The sequence below is a fragment of the Nelumbo nucifera genome, chromosome 2, assembly GCF_055504915.1.
Source record: "Nelumbo nucifera cultivar China Antique chromosome 2, China Antique-T2T, whole genome shotgun sequence".
NCBI classification, from domain to species: Eukaryota; Viridiplantae; Streptophyta; class Magnoliopsida; order Proteales; family Nelumbonaceae; genus Nelumbo; species Nelumbo nucifera.
This window is the reverse complement of record NC_142650.1, coordinates 36,730,018-36,753,680: the sequence shown is the minus strand read 5'-3', so window position 1 is coordinate 36,753,680 and position 23,663 is coordinate 36,730,018. Positions and strand designations below refer to the sequence as shown.

Genomic DNA, 23,663 nt, shown 5'->3' with positions numbered 1-23,663 from the left:
CAAGTCAACAAATGAACAATGCCCAAATTCAGATAAGCTATATTTTGTTGCTATAATAAAGACTTCTGATCATTTATTATTTGCTATAGAAGAGGTTTTTTTACTTTTTTTAACCTATATTATTTTATATGTAAAAGTCATGTAGACTACTGATTATATCATCTCAAAAATCTATTTTGCCAGTAAGTTTCACGTTCCAACTCCCTATCAACATGATCCGCACCACACATTCCACCATGAGACTGAACCACCATATATGAGATATGCGGTGTCAGATTACATTGAAAGGGTGTTTGGATGTGTTTTGTTGGCAGGAGATATGGATTCAGCTCATAAGTCTAATGTCCAACCAGGTCCGGATCTGCTTCCTACAGAGTGCTTCTTATACTAACCTCACACAGGAGCATGTCCCGTACATTTTATTCATGGAAAATACTCCCAATAGACGGTGGGATGTGGCTGTGAAATCGGTGTGAGGAGCAGACCTCACAGATCCCAATTCTACAGTTGTAGGGCTGAATTGGGCCTATATTTCAGGCCTAGTGGTCAACATAGTCTTGGTCCAACATACAATCCCTTATATCCTACGCAAAGAAATGGCCCGGCCCAACACAGTACATCGTGAGCTGTGATTCCGCCACATGGATTGCCTTATTCTATTCCTGGCTTTCCTCCTCTCCATGTGTCGCATGAGTCCCCGAATCTAAAATACCTCGGTCTCCACAAACTAACTACACTTCCTTTAACTTTGCAACACGCATTCCAAGTGTTTGCATTAAATTCTCCCTGGTTTCCCACAGTAAGCCTTTCATGTAGTACACGTGGCAGTCACCCACTAGAGGATCTGTACTTACCATAAAAGAATATGTAAAACATTAAATAATAAATGGAATCCTCCTCGTCTATAATCAATACAATACAAATAGCCACACTGCCACAACTTCTTCCCGTCTCTCTAGTCTCTGCTCAAGGGTCAAGACTAGAGTAAACATGGCTAAACTGATCATCCCCTTGCTTCTTCTCTTCCTTCTCTTTGTCTTCTCGCCATCAAATGCTGTCTCTTATAATCTCGTCAGCTTCGGCGCCAGGCCGGACGGCAGAGCTGATGCGACAAAACCATTCCTTAGGGCATGGGCTTCAGCGTGCCAATCAGTCAGGCCTTCAACAATCCATGTGCCTCGTGGAAGGTACTTGATGAAACCAGCAGTCTTCAGAGGTCCATGCAAGAGCAGAATTCTTATAAAAATTGATGGAACAATCCTTGCTCCGAACAATTATTACGCCATTGGCAATGCAGGAAATTGGCTTTTGTTCGTTCAGGTGACCGGGTTGTCTGTCCTTGGGGGGACTCTTGATGCGCGAGGAGCTGGTTTCTGGGCTTGCAGGAATGCTGGCAGGAACTGCCCAGCCGGAGCAAGGGTGGGTTACACAACAAACCCAACTTACTACTGGCTGTTATTTCTCATTTGTTTTGTTTGGATTTGTTGTTTAAGCCAAACGAATTAATATAACAGTTAAAGGCTCTTTTGATTACTTCTTTCAAATTTATGCAGACGATAACCTTCAATTACGCGAACAACATCTTGATCAGCGGCTTAACATCGATCAACAGCCAGACTACTCATGTTGTAGTAAACAGATGCAACAACGTAATGGTGCAAAAGGTGCAGATCTTGGCGCCTGACCAGAGCCCCAATACGGACGGCATACATGTACAGTTTTCGACTGGTGTCACCATCAGAAGCTCCGGCATTAGGACCGGTGATGACTGTATCTCCATTGGTCCAGGCACCTCAAACCTGTGGATTGATCACATAGCATGCGGTCCTGGACATGGCATCAGGTATGGAGAACGATTTGCTTGATCGATCTTTGGAACAAATCAAACTGATCCACACTACTAGAAGTCTTCTGCGTTAACGTGGGCTTATTTGTGATTATTTATTGTAGCATTGGGAGCCTAGGAAAGGATCTGAGAGAATCGGGAGTACAGAATGTGACCGTGAAAAATGCTGTTTTCACCGGAACTGATAATGGTGTGAGGATAAAGACGTGGGCGAGGCCGAGCTCCGGCTACGTGAGAGGTGTTCTCTATGAAAACATTATTATGAAAGATGTGAAAAATCCGATCATTATTGATCAGAGATATTGCCCAGACAACCAAGGCTGCTCCAGACAGGTAAATTTGAAGAACTTCAGTACATTCATGTTGGATAATAAAAATGAACGGTCTTGATTGATAATCTTGGTGAGGTTTTGTCAAATTAGGTGCATTCGCTAGCTACTGGGTTGGCCCAGTTGGGTCATTTTGATTGGTCCAGTTTGATGCAGATCTGACCGAAGTTAACTCGGCCTCTGGAGTGCGGTTCTAAGAGAGAGAGAGAGAAAAGCTGATCTATGAATTTATTAAATTGAATAAGCTTTCAATTATTTTAGGCTTAAACGTTTAGAGAGGCTATGGCATTTATATCAAATGCCACAATAGGGCTAAAAAATCAGCTATACTTGGAGTAGCAAGGCTAAAACCAAATCATGGCCATCCATGTATGAATGTGGCCCCACCTTGAATTAGATGAAGTGATGTAAAGTGGGGCCACAATAATGCATCAAAGGCCATGATTTTACTGTTTTAGGTCAGTTAATACTAGTCCAGGTGGATTAATTGAAGGATTGTTTGGTAAGTCTTTTTGAAAGGTTTTTTAGAGGTTTAGTTAAAAGTCATAGTGAGATTTTACATTAAAATCTTGATAACTTGAAGATCTTTTGATTAAGGTATATTTTCTTGTGCAAAAATGAGATGAAAAATTAAAAAGCTTCATTTAGAGTTTCTCGAAAATTATCCAAAATAGATTCTATACGTCTTTTCAACACGTCTTTTGACAACTAAATCTTTTCCTAATTAAAAGAGAAAAGATAAAAACACAAACTTCCGGACTTTTAAAAAGCTAACAACCTATACGAAAAGATACACCAAACAAGGCCTGAAACTAGTTTGGTTGATACTTATATTATCTAGGCCCTGAACAAGTGTTTATTTGAGCATTATTGCAATTGGCGTTGCATTGCTACTTAAACATTTAAATGAAATGTTTAATACCATCCTAATATACTAATTCTCATACGATGGTTAAATTTAAAAATAATTTTTTTTTCTGATGATTGGTTCATTATTATACACAAATTAATATTTAAATGTAGATAGTAGATTAGTAGCATAGAACCCAAAAAAAGGATCGAGGCTTTTTTTATCACTAGAATGGTCAAAAAATTCATCTATGGGGAGTCAACAACCGATCTTGTCCCCTGCTCTGTAGTGCTGATCCAAGCTGTAAGGGGGGTGCATCTTCTCAAGTCAAGTGTCTAGTCCCTTAATTTGGCTAACATATAGGACAAGGTCAACTTTTGTCTGGGCCTAGTAAAGAAGCTACAGTAAGAAATCGTTTAAACAAGTCAAAAGAAAAAGAGGTTGCTATCAGTGGTGACTGGTGAGCCAACTGAAAACGGAAGGTGTTATAGGTAGGGGTGTCAATTGTATTGGATTTTTCTAATCCGATCCAGTTGAGTGCATTATAAGTGGACTAGGTCCAATTCAATGAAAATTTTGGATTATTTTGGATCAGTCCAATGGACCATTTAATTTGTTTAAATTCATTTTGATTTTGATTGATTTCAACCTAAACCCAGTTTATTGATATCTATATTTTTATCTTATATCAATGAATCAGATATTGGTTTAATCCAATCCAATCCAATATAAATTTATTATGGATAGACCAGGTCCAATCCAATCTAATAATTATTTTGGATTAACTTGGACTAGTCCAATATGTCTTATTGGCCTATCCAATCCATCTAAATTGATTTTGGATTGGACAGCGGGTCATTGATACACTTATAGCAGTGGACCTAGTTGGGGCTGCGCGGCCGTAAAAAATGGACAAAGAGGTGCAGTCTAATAGGACTATGTTTGAAGAGGAAGCTCTGGTGCAATTGGTGGGGTGTGAAGTGTCTGGGCTCAACGCCATTAATAAGCATGCATTTGTGGGTGTCTCTTTTGCAAGTAGAAGAGGATGGGGTGAGTGAGTTTCTAACTCTAAAGAGGTGTTGGCTTAGGAAGCTTGGTCGCAGAAGAATCAAGGTGTTTTGGAGCAAGAGGAGGATTCTATTAGGGTGAGGAATTCGGTTGCTCTACAGATAGCTTAGACTAATTGCTAAGTAGGGGTTGATTAGAGTCAAGCCAAGCTGATTATCTGGTTATTATTTGAACTCGGTTCGATAGAAAACATCAAGTTCAACTTTGGGTTCGAGTTCAATTCGAGCTAGAGATATGAACTTGAATTCAGCTCAAGCTCGATAGTTTGCCAAGTTTCATATAAAAAAATAAAACAATTATGCATGTAAAATTTATACATATAATAATTATTTGTAATTATATATAGTTACAAATATTTATATATAGTATAGGTTAAATTAGCCTCGTGAGCCTCACGAGTTAAGTGTCATTAGGCTCGAATTTAGCTCGGTTAACAAATGAGCTTGCATATTGGGTTTGAACTTGACTTAAAGTTTAATTTAAATCAAGCCGAATTGAACTTTTCACGAGTCAAACTCGAATAACTCATGAAAATCTTGATTTGTGTCCACCCCTACTGCTAATTAGTAGAAAGTCAGAATCTCCGTTGGATTTCAATGGGGACGTGGCAGTAAAAACCAATAGTTGCAGGGGAAGCATGGTACCCGTGGTATAGGTAGAGGGGGAAGAGGAAGAAATTCAGTTTTGTTTGAGTTGACTTGGTCTTTACTGCCATTAGGAATGTGAGAAAGCATTATTGTTGTTTACTAAGCCCTAGTTTGGTAGCACTTATTTTAAGTATTTATTTGAATAAATACTTAAAATAAATAAATGATGGGATCACATAATTAGTGTCAAATAAGCACTTATTCGCGCTTGGAAAAAAAAGGAGCAAATAAGTGCTTAGTTTTCAAAATAAGTACCTAAAAAAAGAAACCCAGGGGTTGCTTATTTTAATCACTTATTCATTAAGTACTTATTCCAATTTTTTTGATACAAAACTGTCCTCATCGTTTTTTCAAAATTTCATGGAGCGTCTTCTTTGAGCTCCAACATGAACCAATGATGGCGAAAAGCAACTCCATGCTGAGAAATCGTTCCAAGTATGCGAATCTACCCTTTTTTTTTTTCCATTTTTACTCTATTTTAGGCATCATGTAAGTACTTATTGATTAATTAAGTGGTTTACCAAACACTTTAAAGTTTAACCCAAATAAATACTTAAAATAAGTGTAAGTGGTTTGGGAAAGGACCTCCCAAACACTATAAGTACTTAAAAATATGTACTTTGTGAAATAGTATTTGTTTCTCAAACCACTTATTTGCAAAACATAGCCTAAATCAGCTCATAGCCGATCAGTCTTGCTTTAGGAGTGTTTTAACTTGTTTTTGGGCCTTTTGTTTTCATATTCTGTGGTGTTGTTTTGATGAGTGGGGCCTTACAGCCTTAGTGAGCCTCCCCCCTCCCATCAACTGATGGAGCAAACATCAATTTGACATTTTCCCTAACACTATGATTTTTATGTTTCTAGCGAAAAACTTCTATGATTGTTTTAAATCAATCAAATGGAAAATTAATGTTATAACTCAAAATTCCTAGATGGTGCTAAAGTGACTGCATTTTAAGTAGAAACAGCCACTGTACCAAACATCTCCTAAATTGGCATGCATCTTTTTATAATTTTTCAATTGTGTTGTAATTCTTATATATAATGACTTGACCAAATTTTAACTTCTTTCATTCTTTCTGTTTCCTTCTATTCTAACTGTTCAAACATATATGTATTATTGTTGTTGATAGAGTTCAGGCATAAAGATCAACCAAGTGGCATATAAGAGAATCCGGGGAACGTCGGCAACACAAGTTGCCGTGAAATTTGACTGTAGTTCTAGCAATCCATGTAAAGGGATCAGATTGCACAACATAAGGCTTACTTATCTGAATCGTCCGGCACAATCTTCATGTACAAATGCTCGTGGAACTACTAGTGGATTTGTCATTCCGTCGAGTTGTCTCTAGATAGGGTATGTCTTTGTATCCTTCATCATATTCAATCACTTGTTGATGGGTTAGATCTTAGATGTAGGCTTGGCAATTGATTTGAGTCCGGTCCAATAAAAGGGTATTAGAGTAACCATGTAGTGTTAAAAATAAGCCCATTTATGGTCATGTCTATCGATCCTAAGGCTATGTTTGGAAACGATGCAAATGGAGTGTAAATCTTGGGTAAATTTGCACTTTAGTTCACTTTTGCCTGTATTTGACAACATTACATTTATGTATTGACAAATGACAGAAAATACATTTTCCAATGCATATTTACATTGATAATAAGATGTAAAAATACATCAATAAAAAAGAAGTAAATTTGTATTCAAGTGGGCTTTTGATAAAAATGGCATATGCTTTATTGGAATTCATGTTTGCATCCATTACAACTAAAAATTTGTTTGGTAAGAAGGTAAATTTGTTAGTTTAAAACTAACCCAACTTTATAATTTATATGGACCGTTTTACACTCTACATATTTGCATTCACACTTATTTGCATTGTTTCCAAATGCAGCTTTAATTAGCTGATGCCAAAAGGGGCTAGAGAGGGTTTTGGAAAGTCTCCTCATTGTGCAATTAATGTGCATCACTTTAATATGTCGTAGTCATTCATTTAACTTTTTTAGAAAAAAATTATAGAATACACCACATCAAGTAAATTACCTAATAACACCTTGGGTAAAGGACTTAAACATAAGCTGAATTTTCATAAATTGACTTAAACATGCCCAAGGTTTTCAAAGGTTAAAGGCGTAGTGGCCCAAAATGGTGAGGCATAAGCCTAAAAAATTAAGAATAAAAGTAATTGAAATTTATAAATGATAAAAATAATGTGTAATATACCAAGTTAGAATGACATAAGTTACAAATATCTATAAAAAAGAAATTTATAAGCAATAAGTCTTTACTTTTAAAAATTAAATAAAATAATAATTAACCATCTAACAATTATAAGTGTTTCACACTTTATGTTTCAAAATGTAATCTTATGAAATTATTCATATGAAGAATCATCTATATAATGGGCATTAGATTTATGTTCATCCAACAGTTGTGAAAAAAGAAATAATGTAGTTGATTTGGTCTATGTAAAAAAATCAATTAAAAGAAAAATAAATCCATTAGAAAAAGAAATGAGAAAAACCACAAACTTGAGACGTTAATTAGAATATTAAGAAAAAAATTTACTTCATTTATCCAAGAGAAACTAATAACTTGATTGGCTGATTTTTGCATTGAACTCTCTTAGGCTAAAATACTAAGAGAAACTAATAGAACTTGATTTGTCCTATTGGTTTTTTATTTTTATTCTATTTATTTGGCCCATAATTATTAAAGTGCTTTTTTTATACATTTTGAATTATAAAAAGTACATAAAAATATGTATTTTTTTTTGCATGAAACCTATGGCTACCCGACTTGGAGGAGGGATGGTATGGAGTGGATAATGGAGTCACCACCTTTTTTCTTGAATGGGGAATTTAGGAAAATCCGGGAATTTTCAAGAAAAAATATTTCTTTTCTTGGTGACTCTTAGACCCAATGGGGATGGGATTTGATGGGTTCGAGGACCAAGGTACGGTGTGGGAAGGTGTTAGGCACCCCACTTGTGCCTGGTTAAACTGGCCTCTACTTCACCAATTTCCAAGGAAATTTTAATAATTTAGGGCTTTCCAGGAATATGAAAAATTAACACACGTTGTGATAACAAGAGAGTAACAAAATGTTATAATTCTAGTCATTTGAACTATTAAGAGAATGAGAGATTTAAGAAAAATCAGCCTACATGAATTATGGAAGTTTTAAGGAGTGCCAAAAGGAAAAGATGTATGTTGGAATAGTAAAAAGCAAGTGTTGTGTGTTTTATTAAAAACATGTAAAAAAAACTAAGTGAGAATATTTTTAAATGCAAAAACAGATTAAGGGTTATTTTAATTATTCTATACTAATGTAAAAATAACTAAAAACTAGTTTAGGCAATGAATTCTAACTAGATAATGCGATGGAGATGAACACTAGGACTTTACGATGTAAAGGATGACTAAAAGGTAAAAGAAATAAATATAATGAATCTAATAGAAAGAATAATGAGACTGTTATTGCAAAAACAAAAAGAGTTAAGTTGTTGGAGGCTATGGATCTAATTAGTGTATATAATCGAAAGAGGACTATTATAGGTTGGCAAGGCTAGAACCCTAATAGAACAAACAAATGATTATGCATAGGATTGATCTAAAAAAAATAGAATGAATATAAGTGGGTGAGGACGATGGTGGTGAAACTTTCAATGTTAAAGCATGGTATCAGGTGGGTGATGATGAGTGTAACTGCCATATGAAACAATTCTAATGCCAATTGTAATGCTTAAATGCAACAACTATTTTTAGTTGAATTACAAGTCTTAGAAAAACAAAGAATGCATGGAAAATTGCTACAAATCAATGTGGAAGATTGATTCCTACAAATTTTAATGCTAAAAAAACTAAAAAAATAAAGAAAATGTGAAGAAAATGATCTAATATGAATAAAGATATTCCTACTAGACTACTTATAAGAATCAAAAGATTAAATATAAAAAGGAGATGTAACTGAAATAAAAAAGTGAACTAAATTGGTTGAACGGTAAAAAAGAAACTATCATACTTCGGAAATGATTTACTTGAAGCAACTTGCAAATTTTGAATCAATGTTAATCTAGGTTGCTGCCTAGAAGGCACACCGTTGAACATCCTTTGCACCGAGAATAAATCTTTGATTCTTAGATGAACTCCCAGTTATTTGGGAGGTTAAAGACGTTTGCTATGTAGCCCAAAAGATGTAGGATCGCTGTTGTATGACTATAATTTAGTTGCACCATTGTTGCTTCATGAATGCTTAATGCTTCACTTCACGGACATAAACATAACCAAGGGGTTATTTGTAGCCCCTTCACTTCACTTCACTTCAAGAATGCTTCATCCACAAAATTATGTGACTTCTAAGGGTCTCTGTGCAAATTATGTAGAACACTGGGAAGTTTTTATAGCTAAAATGCAGTTTTTTGGAAGCTGGTGTGAAGTCCAACTGAGAGAGGGGGTGTTTTTGTAAAGAACTGAGAACAGGAGGGCACCTCATATCTGCTAAACCCAATTGGCACCCATCTTACTGTATTACCATGCTCCCCTCTCATTAGCAAACCCTAGGGAGCCTTTTTAACCTAATCTTTTCCTCCTTAGCTAACCCTAGCCACCATAGATGTAAAATCTCTATCATCCACTCCTTCTAATCTCCACCATCCATTTTAGGACTCTCCTTTGTAGCTTCTAAACCCTAGGGTGCCACCTATTCTGCTAATCCTCACCATTCAGCTTCTCACCATTAAATCTCAGCCACTCCCTCCATCCTATATCCCAACCATTCAATTTAGGGCACCATATATTCTTTTAATCTTAACCCTTTAACCCTAGATGTTCTAATAATCTACACCCTCCATTTCTGGGCGCCCGAATATCAGCCCTACATAATATTGGGTGTCTTCTCCTTCCATTTTTAGCGATAGGATCACCCCAAAACCATCTTAGCCATCCATTAGAAACCCTAGGGCATTCCTAACTTTGCTAAATCCCAACTGTCGCCCCCATCTTTCTCCCTATTTCTAGTTGTGTCCACCCTTCTCTATAAAAAGGGTCCCAGGGGCCTTGTAAAAGGGGCGGGTCAATTCATCTAGGTAAGAAGGAAGGCTGATCTTGAGAAGTTCAAGAGTAGAGTAAGAGAATGACACCTAGGCAAGAGGAGGGGTTCCTACTTGCAGTTCGCCAACACCACTACTACCACCTCTGGATTTGAATCCCAACCATTTTTTTCTTTTCAGTTTTAGAATTACCTTCTGCTCTTTAATTTCTAGTTTAATTTTTCCTTCCTGCAAATTTATTTTTATTAGATTTAATTTGTGTTTTATTTTTTTTCTTCAGATCTGAAATTTGGCCAGGTAAGGCGGAAGGCCTAGCTCGAGAAGTTCGAGAGTCGAAGGAGAGATCCAGAGACTACTACCTCTGATCGGATTCTCAGACATTTTTATTTCGTTTCTTTTATTTATTTATTTTTATGCATTTGTTATTCTCAGTACTGTTCAAATTTGGTTTTAATGAATTCCATTAATTAATTAATTAATTTTATATTTCTACAACTCCCCTTTGTGTTCTCTCTCTCGGATCTAAGTACATAGTTTTTTTTCCCTTGCTTCCCTGTAGATACGACCTGTTCTCATCACTTTACTGTGCTAGTAGTTGTCTGAGAATCGGAATAAAATTATAAATTTTTAAACTGGTGTTGTGAAGTGTTTAATGACACGCTTTCGGACACACCACTAGGTCAGTGGGTTATTGACCAAGACAATGGTTGTTGTATGATTTTTGACTTTTAGGTTAATTCAAATCGGAACCGAGACCAAGTTAGGGTTGGAATGCCAACAGACGTCTACTACTGAATTCACCTGACCCGATAGCACCCATTTTGGGAACATCTAGTGCCAAAGTCACTAAATGGGTAAGTCGCCAATTCCTAAAGCAGACTATGTAATGTACTTTATCTGTTGGGTTACGGGCGGGCATTTTACTAGAGGTTTCTATTGTATCAATCTACCCTTGTGTGATTCTTGTTGAAGCATATACTTGGGGGGGGGGGGGGGGGGGTGCAGGGCAAACGATTTCAAAGCGGACTCCCCATTCATTAGATAGGGAATATCACCAAGATTTTGTGTTTCGTTGCCGAACTTATTCCACTTCCAACAGCTCGGACTCGGATCGTGTGGGTCACCAGAATACTTCGTATAAATAGATATTCGGTATATCAATTTTGATTTGGTCTGAGATCTCTTATTGAATTGCTGATTCAATGAGCATTCTCAATATTATGCCTTGAAGAGGACTTGAACCTCCACAATCTTTAGCACGAGATTTTGAGTCTCGCGTGTCTACCATTTCACCACCAAGGCATCTTGAAAGTGAATCGAATTCCATGAATATGATATCTATTTAGTGTGATGTATGGAATATATGACAAAGGTGGAGTGTTGGAGTATTTCTATCAATCGGTCATGTCATATAGGCCCAACTGGAACATCCAATTACTTCAATTTGAATTGTCCAGAGGATATCTTATATATCAAAAATATGTACAATCAAACCTATTTCTTGATTCAATAGAAGCCCAAAGAAGTGAATATGGTACCCAAATAAAGAGAGATATGTAAAAAGTAGGTCCGATTACGCCTATCTCTAATCCTAAACGTAATGTAATGGCGTAGGGATCCATATGTAAACATAGTATCTAATTACATACGCTCAAATGACCCCTTCTCATAATGAGAATGTACATAACCCTATTCCAGTCTGGAATGAACTTATAATCATGGAATTGACTCGATCATCAGATTGTAAGTTCATAAGCCCAGCCCATTCCCATTTTGGGTGGAATAGATCTACTAATTCTTTGATTCTAGTTAGTAAGAGGGATCTTGAACTAAGAAATAGACCCTAGAAGCTAGAAAAGGATATCCTGAGCACTTGCAATAATTGGGTTAATTGATATTCTTGGTATAGTAGATGCTACTACACATACAATCATACTCAATTTGATGGAATTGCTTGATCTTAAAGGAGATCTTTTATAATTTCGCACGTGAGGGGTTATTTTTTGGTTTTGTCCAGTCGCTAATAAGTTGATTATTTTTAGATAATAGTAGATAGAAACAACACTCATAAGGAGTCCTATTGAAACCAAAAAATATAGGTATGCGTGCCATCCACACCAGAATAGATGGAGTTTTCCAAAAAAAACTACTAGTGGAGGAAGACCTCCTAGAGATAAGAGACATAGGGTTGAAGAGAGAGCCAAAAAAGGATCTTTTGTGTATAATCCTGCATAATCTCGAATGTGAGTCAATAGTGGATTGAAAACACTAAATGAGAGGTGCTATGCACATGTCTAAGTAAAGATAAAAGAATAAAAAATGAAAAGACATTTAGATTTTAAAAATTTTGTTGTGATTTCTAATAAGCTCATGGTTGGATCAATAGTAGGAGTCACCATCCATTTTTTTAGAGGAAATGGATTCTAATTTCAAATTTAAAAAACACATTTTTGTTTTGAAAACTTAATAAATAATGACTCCATTTGTCCATCTAAAAAGCAATCTATCAAAGATCTTGTCTTTAGTTGGATTAGGAGAAAGAACGTATTAGGCACCCCTCTCTCCAAGCTATAATGACAGTCCAATTTTGAGAACTAAACAGACTTAGGCCTTGTTTGGTTCGCTGCTTAGGGCTTATTGTTTTAACTCTTGCTCATTCTCCAATTCTAATTTCAAATTTAAAAAAGACATTTTTGTTTTGAAAGCTTAATAAATAATGACTCCATTTGTCCATCTAAAAAGCACTCTATCAAAGATCTTGTCTTTAGTTGGATTAGGAGAAAGAAGGTATTAGGCACCCCTCTCTCCAAGCTATAATGACAATCTAATTTTGAGAACTAAACAGACTTAGGCCTTGTTTGGTTTGCTGCTTAGGGCTTCACTATTTTAACTCTTGCTCATTCTAGAATGAATAACATTAGAGCGTTTGGTTACAAAATTCTTGCCATCGGCCTCATTCTTTTCAAAATGAAAAATCATCCCATAGCACAAAAACTGGGGTAGCCCGCAGCATGAAAAACAATCATGCCCCATCTTGCCCACTTTCATTCTTTAAAGAAACTCTAATGCTAGTGGTTAAAAACCACTAGCATAAAAACACTTTCATGAAAACATTTTCTCGAAAGCACTTTTATGAAAGGACTTTTATAAAAGTAATTTTATGAAAATTACTTTTATTAAAGCAAAGTACTTTTACAAAAGTACTTTTATGAGAGCACTTTTATAAAAGTACTTTCTACATGAAAGCACTTTTATAAAAATAATTTTATGAAAAATACTTTTACAAAAGCACTTATATAAAAGTACTTTTATGAAACACTTTTACAAAAGTATTTTTACGAAATCGCTTTTACAAAAGCACTTTTATGAAAGTACTTTTACAAAAGCACTTATACAAAAGTGCTTTTACAAAAATACTTTTATGAAAGCACTTTTACAAAAGCACTTTTATAAAAGTACTTTTATGAAAGCACTTTTACAAAAGCTCTTTTACGAAAGTACGTACTTTTACAAAAGCACTTTTGTGAAAGTATTTTTCTCAAAGTACTTTTATGAAAATATTTTTCTCAAAGTACTTTTATGAAAGTACTTTTACAAAAGTACTTTAATGAGAGTATTTTTATCAAAGTACTTTTACAAAAATGCTTTTGTTCATTCACTTTGGATTGAATTAGACCCAATCTAGTCCATTTGCATTTTAATTGGACTGGATTGTATTGTAGTAGGTGTTTATAGTTTTTTTTTTATATATTTTATGGATTTTTCATGTTATTTTGGTGTTTGATTCAATTTGGATTGGATTGGACCCAATATGGTCCATTTGCATTTTATTTGGGCTAGATTGAACTTGGTTTCTATGGATTTGGTTCAGTCTAGGCTGGTGGTTTATGACTGCTAACACATTTTTTTTTTTATTTAAGAATTAAAAGGAACAACATAAGACACTTGTTAGTTTGAAAAGAATTCATTTGTTAGGAAAAAAAAACGTTTGGTGCATAACATTATTTTCTCATTTCACCTATTCTTGTCCATTTTAAAATCTCACATTAGACAAGAATGAGAAAAAAATGAGAAATGAACCAAAAATGGCCTAAGGGTTTGAATTAATGGCTTGTGTCTTACAAAATTTCCTGAATGCAAGCTGAAGAAAGAATGCTTGAATTATTATTATTAGGGGAACTTACATTCTTAACAACTATAACATACATTCTGCTAAAAGTTTAAAGTAGCGAGCCAAGCCATGCCAACTCAAGATGATTATACCAACAAATTCTCAGAGATCTAATATATTTTATATTTTTATGAATATTAAGTAATAACCTAATTTAAATAAATAATAGCATATTAATGGCTTTATACGTGTAGTAATTTATAACAATTTATATAATATGTTTCCTGAATTCAGTTTGATGCATTATTAATAAAGTCATTGCATGATATCTACATGCCCCTCTAGTTTGGTTGGCCAAATTTGTTATATAAATTTTTAGAAAACATCTCTTTAATATAAATATAAGAAATACTATTAATTAAATTTTCAATAATTTTTTTCTATTATTTTCAGATTTTTTTGTTAACAAATCACTAGTTTTTTCTACAACTTATATGTAAATTTCATACTAATTTTCTAAAAATATTTTGTTGTGAACATGAATTGCCTCTTTTAACGTATAACTCCATTGAACGAACTTAAAATTTTGAAACATTATGGTGGTTGATCAAATGGATCAGGTTGTTTCCTCAACTCTACTAATTTCCCAGAAGAAGAAAAAAATAAAAAGTAGAAATGAACCAAGGGCCCAAAAAATGTAATGCATTTAGAAGACGAAGTTCATGGGTCGGATTGTTTGCATACACAAAAACTATCTAACCTGCGAACTTTAATTACCAGTTCTTACCGAATTAGGCCAATCTAAATTTGATTGATCTAACTAGATATGCAATTTTGAAAATTATAAAAAGCAAATAAGGGAATTTTTCACTAAAAATATTTTTTTTAATTAGAAAATAATAGAAACTTAGAAAAATAAGGGAATATAACAAAAAAAGAATTACTAACAATGAAAATTTTTATCATATTAAAAATAATATTTACTAATGAAATATTAAAATTAGAAAATAAAATAAAATAAAAATAAGGTAAAATTAAAAATCAACAACTTACGTTACATGATTAACTTATTAAGTAACTTATTAATAGATAAAAAATAAAAATTTATTAAAAATAAAAATTAAATAAATAGATAAAAATACAAAAAAAATAAAATTTTTTAAAAATTTTGGCATATCTAATATATTATAATTTTATTATATTAAACAAACTCTATTCCGTTTGTTAATTGTGTCCATTGTCAATTGTTTTAAAGAAACGCATGCAACATTGAAGCAAATAATTGGACTGTGGTTTTGCTTTCCCTACTTTTCTTTCCTTACCTTTTCCTGCAAATCAAACATAGCATAAGGGAACTAAAAAAGAAAAGTTCACTAGAAATGACTTGGCAAGGAAAAGACTGTACTCAAGATCCAGATATTTGGTTCACGCTGACATCCCTTTGGTTCTGGTGTTGAAGTTTCACTGTACTCAAGATCCAGAAAACTTCGTAGTGTAAGGTTCTAGAGTCTGATGAATAATCTATTTGTACTAGTAAGAATAAATCTTTTGTGGTAGCAAAATATAGGGTTGTGTGTCTTACTTTGAGGTATGGTACCTAGACATTCTAAAATTATGACAGATGGATGACAATATGTTTATTGGATGCAGAAAAAGGCACTCCTTCAATTTTTGTTCAAGCAGTTTTTAGGATGGAAATAAGTCTGGTTTATAACACTGTCAGATAGTGTGTTTTCATTTGATGTATGGTTGATTCATGGGGAATTTCCCTCATTATTATTAAGAGGGTAATTTTCTTTTCCTATATGATTTACGAGTTTGAAGGTGGTCCTTGACTAGAGTTCAAATCTTGGAAACAGCCTTTTTCTATGTACACGGGTAATGCTGCATGCATTTATCTCACCTAAACTTGTTCATGGGCCGGGGCCGGCTTGGGTCTCCGGATGGGCTTGAGTATGTGTTTTAGCCTGCGGGCTTGACCTCGGGCCTAAAAGCCCGAGCTCGACTATTTTACGGACCGGGCTCAGGATTTGTTAAAAAAGGTTGGCCCGGCCCAACTTTTCCTAAACTACCTAACCCTAACCCTAAATACTTAAAATTTTTCTTTTCATTCTCCTTTCTCACTCTCACTCTCAGAAGCGGCTCTCATTTCTTCCTCTCAACTCTCAGAACTGGTAAACCCAACTGCACCTACAAAGTGCGAACTCAGTCACCGACGGTCGACTCCACCGGAACTAGTCATCTCTCTCTTTGGCGGTGATCTCTCTCTCTCTCTCTCTCTCTCTTTAGCTGGCACCGTTTTCATCTTCTTTCTTCTCATTCTCAGTTCTCTCTCTTCTTAGAACTAGGTCTTCTATCTTCTCAGTTCTCTCTCCAGCCGACGCCACCAGAACCCAGGCCGCCGTTTTCATTTTGCGAACTCAGGCACCGTCGCACCGGCGGCTGGCACCACCAGATCTAGATCGTCTCTCTCTCTCTCTCGAGCGGTGAGCTCTCTTTCTCTCTCTCTCTCTCTAGCCGACATTGTTGTCATCTTCTATTTTCTCACTTTCTGGGTTTCTATTCTCACTCTCAGACTCCCAGGAATCGGCGAACTCAATAGGCACCACTCTCTCAAATGGCACCGACGCTTAGACTCCCAAGTCGGGCTTCAGGCTCGGGCCTGGACTTCGGGCTTTTTTGAGGGCCGGGCTCGGGCCCAAGTTTTAGGCCCGTTGGTCGGGCCGGGCTTGGGCTCGGGCCTGAAAAGTTTATGTTAATAAAAAGTAAAAGCCCGGCCCAGCCCGGCCTGATCCCGGCCCGGCCCGGCCTGAGCCCGGCCCGACCCGGCCCATGAACAGGTTTAATCCCACCCCATTGTAAGTTCAAATCTTGTGTGAATGGTGTGAGTGTCCAAGGCTGCATACAGCCTTTCTCTATGTACATGGGTAAGGCTGCATTCATTGGTTACACGGCTATAATGCTCCTGAATCATTTACCAAAAACACTAATGAACGCCCCAATGCAAGCTACCGTGGTGGGCCTTCCCCCAAGAAAAAATAATTTAATATCTTGTGGGCCAATGGCCCACGTATCAGACATTAACCAGATAAGAACAGATACTACATTTGATCTTAGCAAAAGGCCGAGAAAGGTATGCTTTCTATACCCTCTCTAGTTTGCTTTTATAGTTCAGTTGCGCCATGCTATGGACACCAAAATCAATGCCTTGTTACGTAATCAGGGGGCTGATTCCACCCAAGCCTAGTATCAGTTTAGTGGGGTTTAAGTGGGTTTTCCGCTTAAAACACAATCTAGATGGATCCGTTGCCTAGTACAAAGCACGTCTAGTTGCAAAAGGCTTCAATCAACGTACTAGAGTTGTGGACAGTAAAGTCCACCACCATTTGTGTACTTGTTTCTCTAGCTATTTCAAAAAAATGGCTCATCCTCAGCTTGATGTGCAAAATGCATTTCATGGGATTCTTGATGAAAATGTTTATATGTCGTAGTTCCCTGAATTCAGTGATCCTCATCATCGTCGCTTTGTATGTCGCCTTCCGTAATCTCTGTATAGGCCCAAACAAACCCCACAGGGTTGGTACTCTAAGCTAAGTTCATGCTTAGTTGACTATGGCTTCACAATATCCAAATCAGATTCTTCTTTGTTTATTCTTCACCGACAACAAGACCTCATTTTCCTTCTAGTCTACGTTGGTGACATTTTCTTAATGGATTCCAATTCTGATATCCTCTTAGCCATTGCCAAAAGAATTCTCCGGTATTATCAAAAACACACTTGACTACAGGCTATGTCTCACACCTTCCTCTTCTTTACGTCTCCGTGCCTTATCTGATGTGGGCTGGGCTGACTGTCCCGATGACCACAAATCTCAAGAAGGCTATTGCATTTTTCTAGGCAACAATTTGATATCCTGGTCATCTCATAAGCAACCCACCGTTTCTAGATCAAGCACCGAAGCGGAATACAGAGCTGTTGCTATAGCCACTTCTGAGCTCATTTGGCTCGAGTCTCTACTCCAGGAACTTAGCGTTCCTGTCTCCTCCACCCCCGTTCTTTGGGGTGATAATATTGGCGCTACCTACCTTTCAGCAAACCGGGTATTTCACGCCCACACTAATCACATTGTCAGGACCTTGTCACCTCTCGTTCTCTTGAAGTCAGGTATCTCTCCAAGCTTTGTGTGGCATCTCTCAAATTTTCTTTAAGCTTTCAGACTCCCATTGGCTGTTGGAAACTTCGCACCTGATCAACAAGGAAGACCACTCGTTGCATCAACTATTAGAAATGCTCTTACATAATGTCATTCTGAGGTGTAGGACCGTCTAGGAATTGTCTTGATGATCAGTCATAGTAATTGGAAGTGGAAATTTTACACCACATCAATTGATGTCACTGAAGTTAATGGAGAGAACAGTCTCTTGGAATTTCTAAGGTGCTTTGGCCAAGGATCTTACCTGTCGACGCAAAAAGATGTCCAAGGGCCTGAAATGTGGTCCTGGCGGCGAAGATTCTGACAATTAAGTCAGCCGAGGGGTCGAGGTGATAGGAGGGTAGGAGCAAGTGGAAAAACAAGAGTGCGTAAGAGAGGTTTCCTGTGGTCGGCTATCCGTACTTATAGGCAAAGGTCTCTCCTGAAGGCGGCGTAATGGACTTTCTGTAATGGCTCTGCTATCTCTGCACGTTGGGTGTTATTTAGGCTAGAACCATTAAGGCAATGACCATGTGGCCGAGCATCACTTTGTCATTACTAGAGACGTGATTGAGGTCGTAATGACGAACTCACATCTTCACCCCACAACGCCAGTACATTCCCGCCTTGTATTGAGAGCATCTCCCGAAGATGGCATCATCAGTTCTGGTACCATCGGGAGATGTTTCAAATACATGGCGGGAATGTGCCGTGGGGCGGAGATGTGGTCTCCGTAATGACTGCGATTATGGCTTCTCATTAAGTCAAAGAGGAAAAAGTTGGATTCACTCTCTGAGGCATGTGCAATATGCCAATATCCAAGCTCGCAGATTCAGTACACAATACGCAATACTAATATTATGAATTTTTTTTATCAAACATGAGATATCATTTGAGCAGCTAGATGAGGTTGAATCTTAATTGTTGAATTTTGGCACGTAATTTAGTGGTTGGATCACGGCACACTAGTTGGATGTAGTCTCTTGATAAGAGCTAATCTCTTTTTCCAAGGATAACACAACTTTGCCAAAAGTCCCACATCGAGCAAATACGAAGGATCGAAGTTCCTTATCTATGCTTCAGCAGCCAGAATTATCGCCGAGCTCGGTAGTGTGAGCTTGTAACCCGAGCGGGGGCATCAAAGTGTTCGAATGTTGGTCTGACTTCGATGGACAGGATCAGGCGGAGTAATTTGCTGGCACGCCCGTTCCAAGTAGGGAGTTGAGCCATGGGGCTTGAGCGTAGGCTCTCGGGTCTCTGGGTTCTTAGAGCGGAGGGCACCGCGTCAGGCTGGCTTCACAGAGCAGCGACAACCTCCCGCTCCCATCGGTGGAAGGATAACGAGTCGGTGCTCCGATGATCCACTAATGTCCTAGGGGTCAATCCCAATCGGACGATCACTTTTCTTGCCCCGACTCCGTCAATTCTGTCCAGGTTCAGCTTCCCGTCTAAAGTCGGGGTTTTTCAAACTTTGCCTATCTTCTGTATCTGCAGTAAACTCCATTGACAACATCGGCTTCTGGGAATTTGGAATAATCCCATGATTCCTTTAATATAAAATCTCTTGTTGAAAGTTGCATATAATTCGTTAGGTCTTTCAACAGATCCTCATTCCTCGTAAGAGTCCCTCAAACTATGGGCAGTACAGTAGATTCAAATGCTGTTAGTCTAAACATGAAACTAGCAAAATCAGAGTGAGATTAAGAATTAAGACTGTTGTTTCTAAGGTTAAATTGACTATTTTTAGACTGGATTTTAAAGGCTCATGAATCATTTGAGACTTTGAATTGCGGAATTAGTAAGGTTCATGCATCAGAGTCCCTTTCTTTAAATTTTCTATGCAAAACTTATAATCACAGCCAAAGAACTTGTTTTCCAAAGCTCCCATTAATTATCTTAAAACTCATCTTCGTTGAGAGCTGATACTGCCATCAGATCTATTCACTGGTTTATTAGAAAAAAATGCATTATTGCCAGTAGACACTGGCTACAATTATTTGCTGAAATTCTATTTTAACAACTAGATAATTTAGGGAATCTGGAGACAAGTATGCCTAATTGCAGTTGTTTCACCATCAGCTGGTTACCTCAAAGCCCATGTGGCATATTTGTGGTGGCAATGGTCCAATTGTTTGCTTCAATGTTGTATGTGTTTCTTAGACACAACTGACAATTGTCCTTATTTTTCTCTCTTTATTTTTTTCCTTAAACCGCCATTGATCTTCTCACTTTTAAGGTTTAGGCCATTCAGAGGTCTAAGACTTTGTCAATTGGGTTCTACTTCTATCCATGATTTAAAGCCATTCAGAGGTCTAAGACTTTGTCAGCCATTCAGAGGTCTAAGACTTTGTCAATTGGGTTCTACTTCTATCCATGATTTAAAGCCATTCAGGTGCTGGTTCGATTCTGAGAGCAGTCACTTGTTCAAAAACAGTGCCAAAAGGTTAGTGCCATATCCGGTCCAACTCTGCCAAGACCCCAGATACCTGGAACCAACATTCGACAATGGCCTTACTGTGGACTTTATTTGCATGTAAAGAAAGAATTATAGCCATAGTTCTGCCATACCCCTTGACCATGTAGATTTTGAGGTCAGATGAGCTCAGGGCACATGAGTTTAGATGGGAGCACTTAAGAAGAAAGGCATACATCTGAGTTCTTCTTTCCCTTCTGAAGAGGATGGCTGAGGTTCTGTTCTGGTGTTATCAATGAAGTTTGTACTCAATTCCCCTATTCAAGGTGATCCAGAGGCAGAGTAGCTGGCAAAGATTACTATGAATAGCTTAGTGGGCTCTTTAGTTCTCCAGTATTTCTAAAGTAGGTGATCCTCTGCATAGGGCCTTGGATTTATAGGGGCACTGAGGAATGAGCTTCATCTTGATTCTTGAACTAAATCTTATCACTACCCTATAAATACTACTATACCATCCAAATGAAAAGAAGAGATGCATTTATATTTCCCCCAAGAGAACTACAATGTATCTCAGAATATAGTTTTTTGGGAGCAAAATGGCATTGAAGCAGTATTTAGGATGAAAATAAGTCTAGTTTTTAAAACTTACTGTCAAATGCAATGATTTCATTTGATGTATGATTAATTCAGAGGAAACCTCCATGGTGGTATGTATAGTAACTGTATAATGCCATTTCCATATGGTCCAGTGGGAATTCTGTTTTCCTCAAAGATTTTACAAGTTTGCAGTGGTATATATTATAACCAGTTTTGTGTTAGGTCTCATCACAAATCATGATAATGAAGGTAGGTTGATTTCTTTCACTAACTCATTGGATCCATTGCATAACCCATTTAAGAAATTGTCAATGGCTGATGTATATTTTCCTTGCTGCAAAGTTCTTGTATGTTTTACTCTGATTTTTGTTGTTGCTGTGCATTTGTTTGCTCTATTCTTTTTGGTTGTATGCCAAGTATCCATGGTGAGATAATGCATGGGCTAATGAAGGAAAACATCCAACTGAATGGGAAGGTGTTTTCATGAACTCGTCTCCGATGGTTATAGCACCACCAAGCCATGAAGCTGCAATTTCTAACCGTTGGACCGAGGCAAATGCATTTCCCGGGAGTTGAACCACCGGAAAGGTATGAAACTGGAAGAGCATTGACCAATCAAAACCCTGTAAAATTTTATGAAAACCACCTGATTGATCACCACTTTTATGATACCAGTCAGTCGTAAGTTTTTCCAGCATCATAATCAAACCCTTGATTGATAGGCACTTGCGTTGAGCTCAACTTTGGTTGAAAGACTCCACATGGGAGGTGCAATTTAGATGGGCCCAACCCAAAATTTTATGTCTGCTGGTGCTGGACTTAGATTTTCAGTTCCTGGGATGGGCCCAGGCCCAATACGTCGAGTTTTCTCATTTTTGAGAGTATACATTAAACCGAAACAAAAATAATCAAAATTTATGAATTTTATAAATGCAGAATAAATAAAGAACCGACGGACTTGTTATAACCAACTTTAAAACGGAAAAACATTAAAATAGGTTTGGTAGGGGAGCGCCAGGCCCGTGCAGTATTGCAATGCAAGGGAGACGCATGGAAGCCCGAGTAGCAAGCTACTGTGATGGGCCTTCCCCCAAGAAAAATTAATTTAATATCATGTGGGCCGATGGCTCACGTATCAGATATTAAACTGATAAGAACAGATACTACACTTGATCTTAGCCAAAAGGCCGAGAAAGGTATGCTTTTTCCAGTCTCTTCACTTGCGTTTTATAACTCAATTATTCTTCCAATATTCCTCTACATTACCGATGTGGGACTAGAACCAATTTCCACTTCTGCCATCAAAGGAAACCATATCCAAATTTTGAGTTCCATAGTCCACACTACTACCATTGCAACTTTTAATGGCCCAACTAGATCATTCATCTAGTAGGACCTACTTTGAGTTCCATCCCACAAGGCTTTTCCCCACATCAAAAGAAAAACAGTGCTCTTTATCTGGTGATTCCCTATAGAGAATTCTTGGCAGATCTTTGTATCATGGGTTCTGTTCCAGAAAGATCTTCTCCAGTTATGTTCTTCCCTTTCAATGGGTTAAGTTGCTTTTTGCCATAACATCTGTAGGTGGGTGTGGAGCTTTTAGCAGTCATCCAAGACTGAATTCTATGTTCTCACTATCACAGCACCATCTACCTGTAAAAACAATTGGATCGGCCAGAGGAATGTTGGGAAGGTAAAGATTTCCTATCAATAGGCATTGCCCTCTGGTTGGAATACAAGATGATTTCCAATTTGGCCATGCTGCTCATACAATTTGGGTTTCCTCAATCTACCCAACTCTTCATCATCTTTAGTTCAAAATTCTCTTATTTATATAGCACATATTGTTACTAAGAATTAGAATAAACAGTCGAGTGGCATTACCTCAGCTGCCTTGTACAGACGGACAAGACATTTTATAGTACTGTAACGTCCTTAATGTGTTTGTGTCCCCATTGGATTATTAGAGTAATTAAGTAATCAAATCTGTCTCAAGTTTACACAAACATGAGTTATGAAAATCCAAAAGGAAGCTATCCAAATCAGAGCACCCATTTAGTAAAGAAAGTGCAACAAAATTCCTGTAAAATAACACAACAAAAAATTAAGACCATCTGATCCGTGATAAATTTTGGAACTCGATTACAGAAAAAAGAATATTTAAAAGAGCCCAACAAAGAATGAGAAGTGAAAATTTTATGAAAATAAATGAGTCAATCAGATCTTCTAATTATCTATATAATCATGAAAACAACATATTACTATCAAATGACATCAAAAGAAGACTTAGGATCGACAAGTAAATGTATTACGTACTCAACAAAAAATGAACAACCTAAAAAAAACTGAATTGAAGAAACCGAACCGAAAAATCTGATTAATTGAACTGATCAATTTGGTTTTGGTTTGGTCTCAGTTAACCTAAAAGAAAAACCAATGGTTTAATTTATATGCATTATATATAAACACATTATATTTACAATTATCTATTTATATCATATATTTTTATATTTATTTATATATATTATAAATATAAAAAACCAAGAAACCAAATC

General features: G+C 36.8%; 1 protein-coding gene and 3 non-coding genes across 4 annotated transcripts; 2 read left to right on the top strand and 2 right to left on the bottom strand.

Moving 5' to 3' along the window:
- Window positions 1–366: 366 nt before the first annotated feature.
- On the top strand, window positions 367–6,290 carry LOC104599074 (polygalacturonase-like). Its single transcript, XM_088899065.1, has 4 exons — window positions 367–1,419; window positions 1,554–1,843; window positions 1,951–2,179; window positions 5,874–6,290. The coding sequence occupies exons 1-4, from the start codon at window positions 991–993 to the stop codon at window positions 6,090–6,092; spliced, it is 1,167 nt and encodes a 388-aa protein (XP_088755191.1). The 5' UTR covers window positions 367–990; the 3' UTR covers window positions 6,093–6,290.
- Window positions 6,291–16,855: 10,565 nt separating this feature from the next.
- LOC148802114 (U2 spliceosomal RNA) lies at window positions 16,856–17,042 on the bottom strand. The gene has a single exon (XR_016083212.1). It is a non-coding gene; the product is annotated as a U2 spliceosomal RNA (small nuclear RNA).
- Window positions 17,043–19,195: 2,153 nt separating this feature from the next.
- LOC148802113 (signal recognition particle RNA) lies at window positions 19,196–19,503 on the top strand. Its single transcript, XR_016083349.1, has one exon.
- A 2,609-nt stretch (window positions 19,504–22,112) lies between these two features.
- Window positions 22,113–22,308, bottom strand: LOC148802112 (U2 spliceosomal RNA). Its single transcript, XR_016083208.1, has one exon. It is a non-coding gene; the product is annotated as a U2 spliceosomal RNA (small nuclear RNA).
- Window positions 22,309–23,663: the final 1,355 nt, after the last annotated feature.

Bases quoted from the DNA above. Each gene is read 5' to 3' on its own strand.
- LOC104599074 (XM_088899065.1), top strand. From the start codon at position 991: ATGGCTAAACTGATCATCCCCTTGCTTCTTCTCTTCCTTCTCTTTGTC. The intron at 1,420-1,553 runs GTGGGTTACACA...AAATTTATGCAG, and splicing joins ACTGCCCAGCCGGAGCAAGG to ACGATAACCTTCAATTACGC. The intron at 2,180-5,873 runs GTAAATTTGAAG...TGTTGTTGATAG, and splicing joins ACCAAGGCTGCTCCAGACAG to AGTTCAGGCATAAAGATCAA.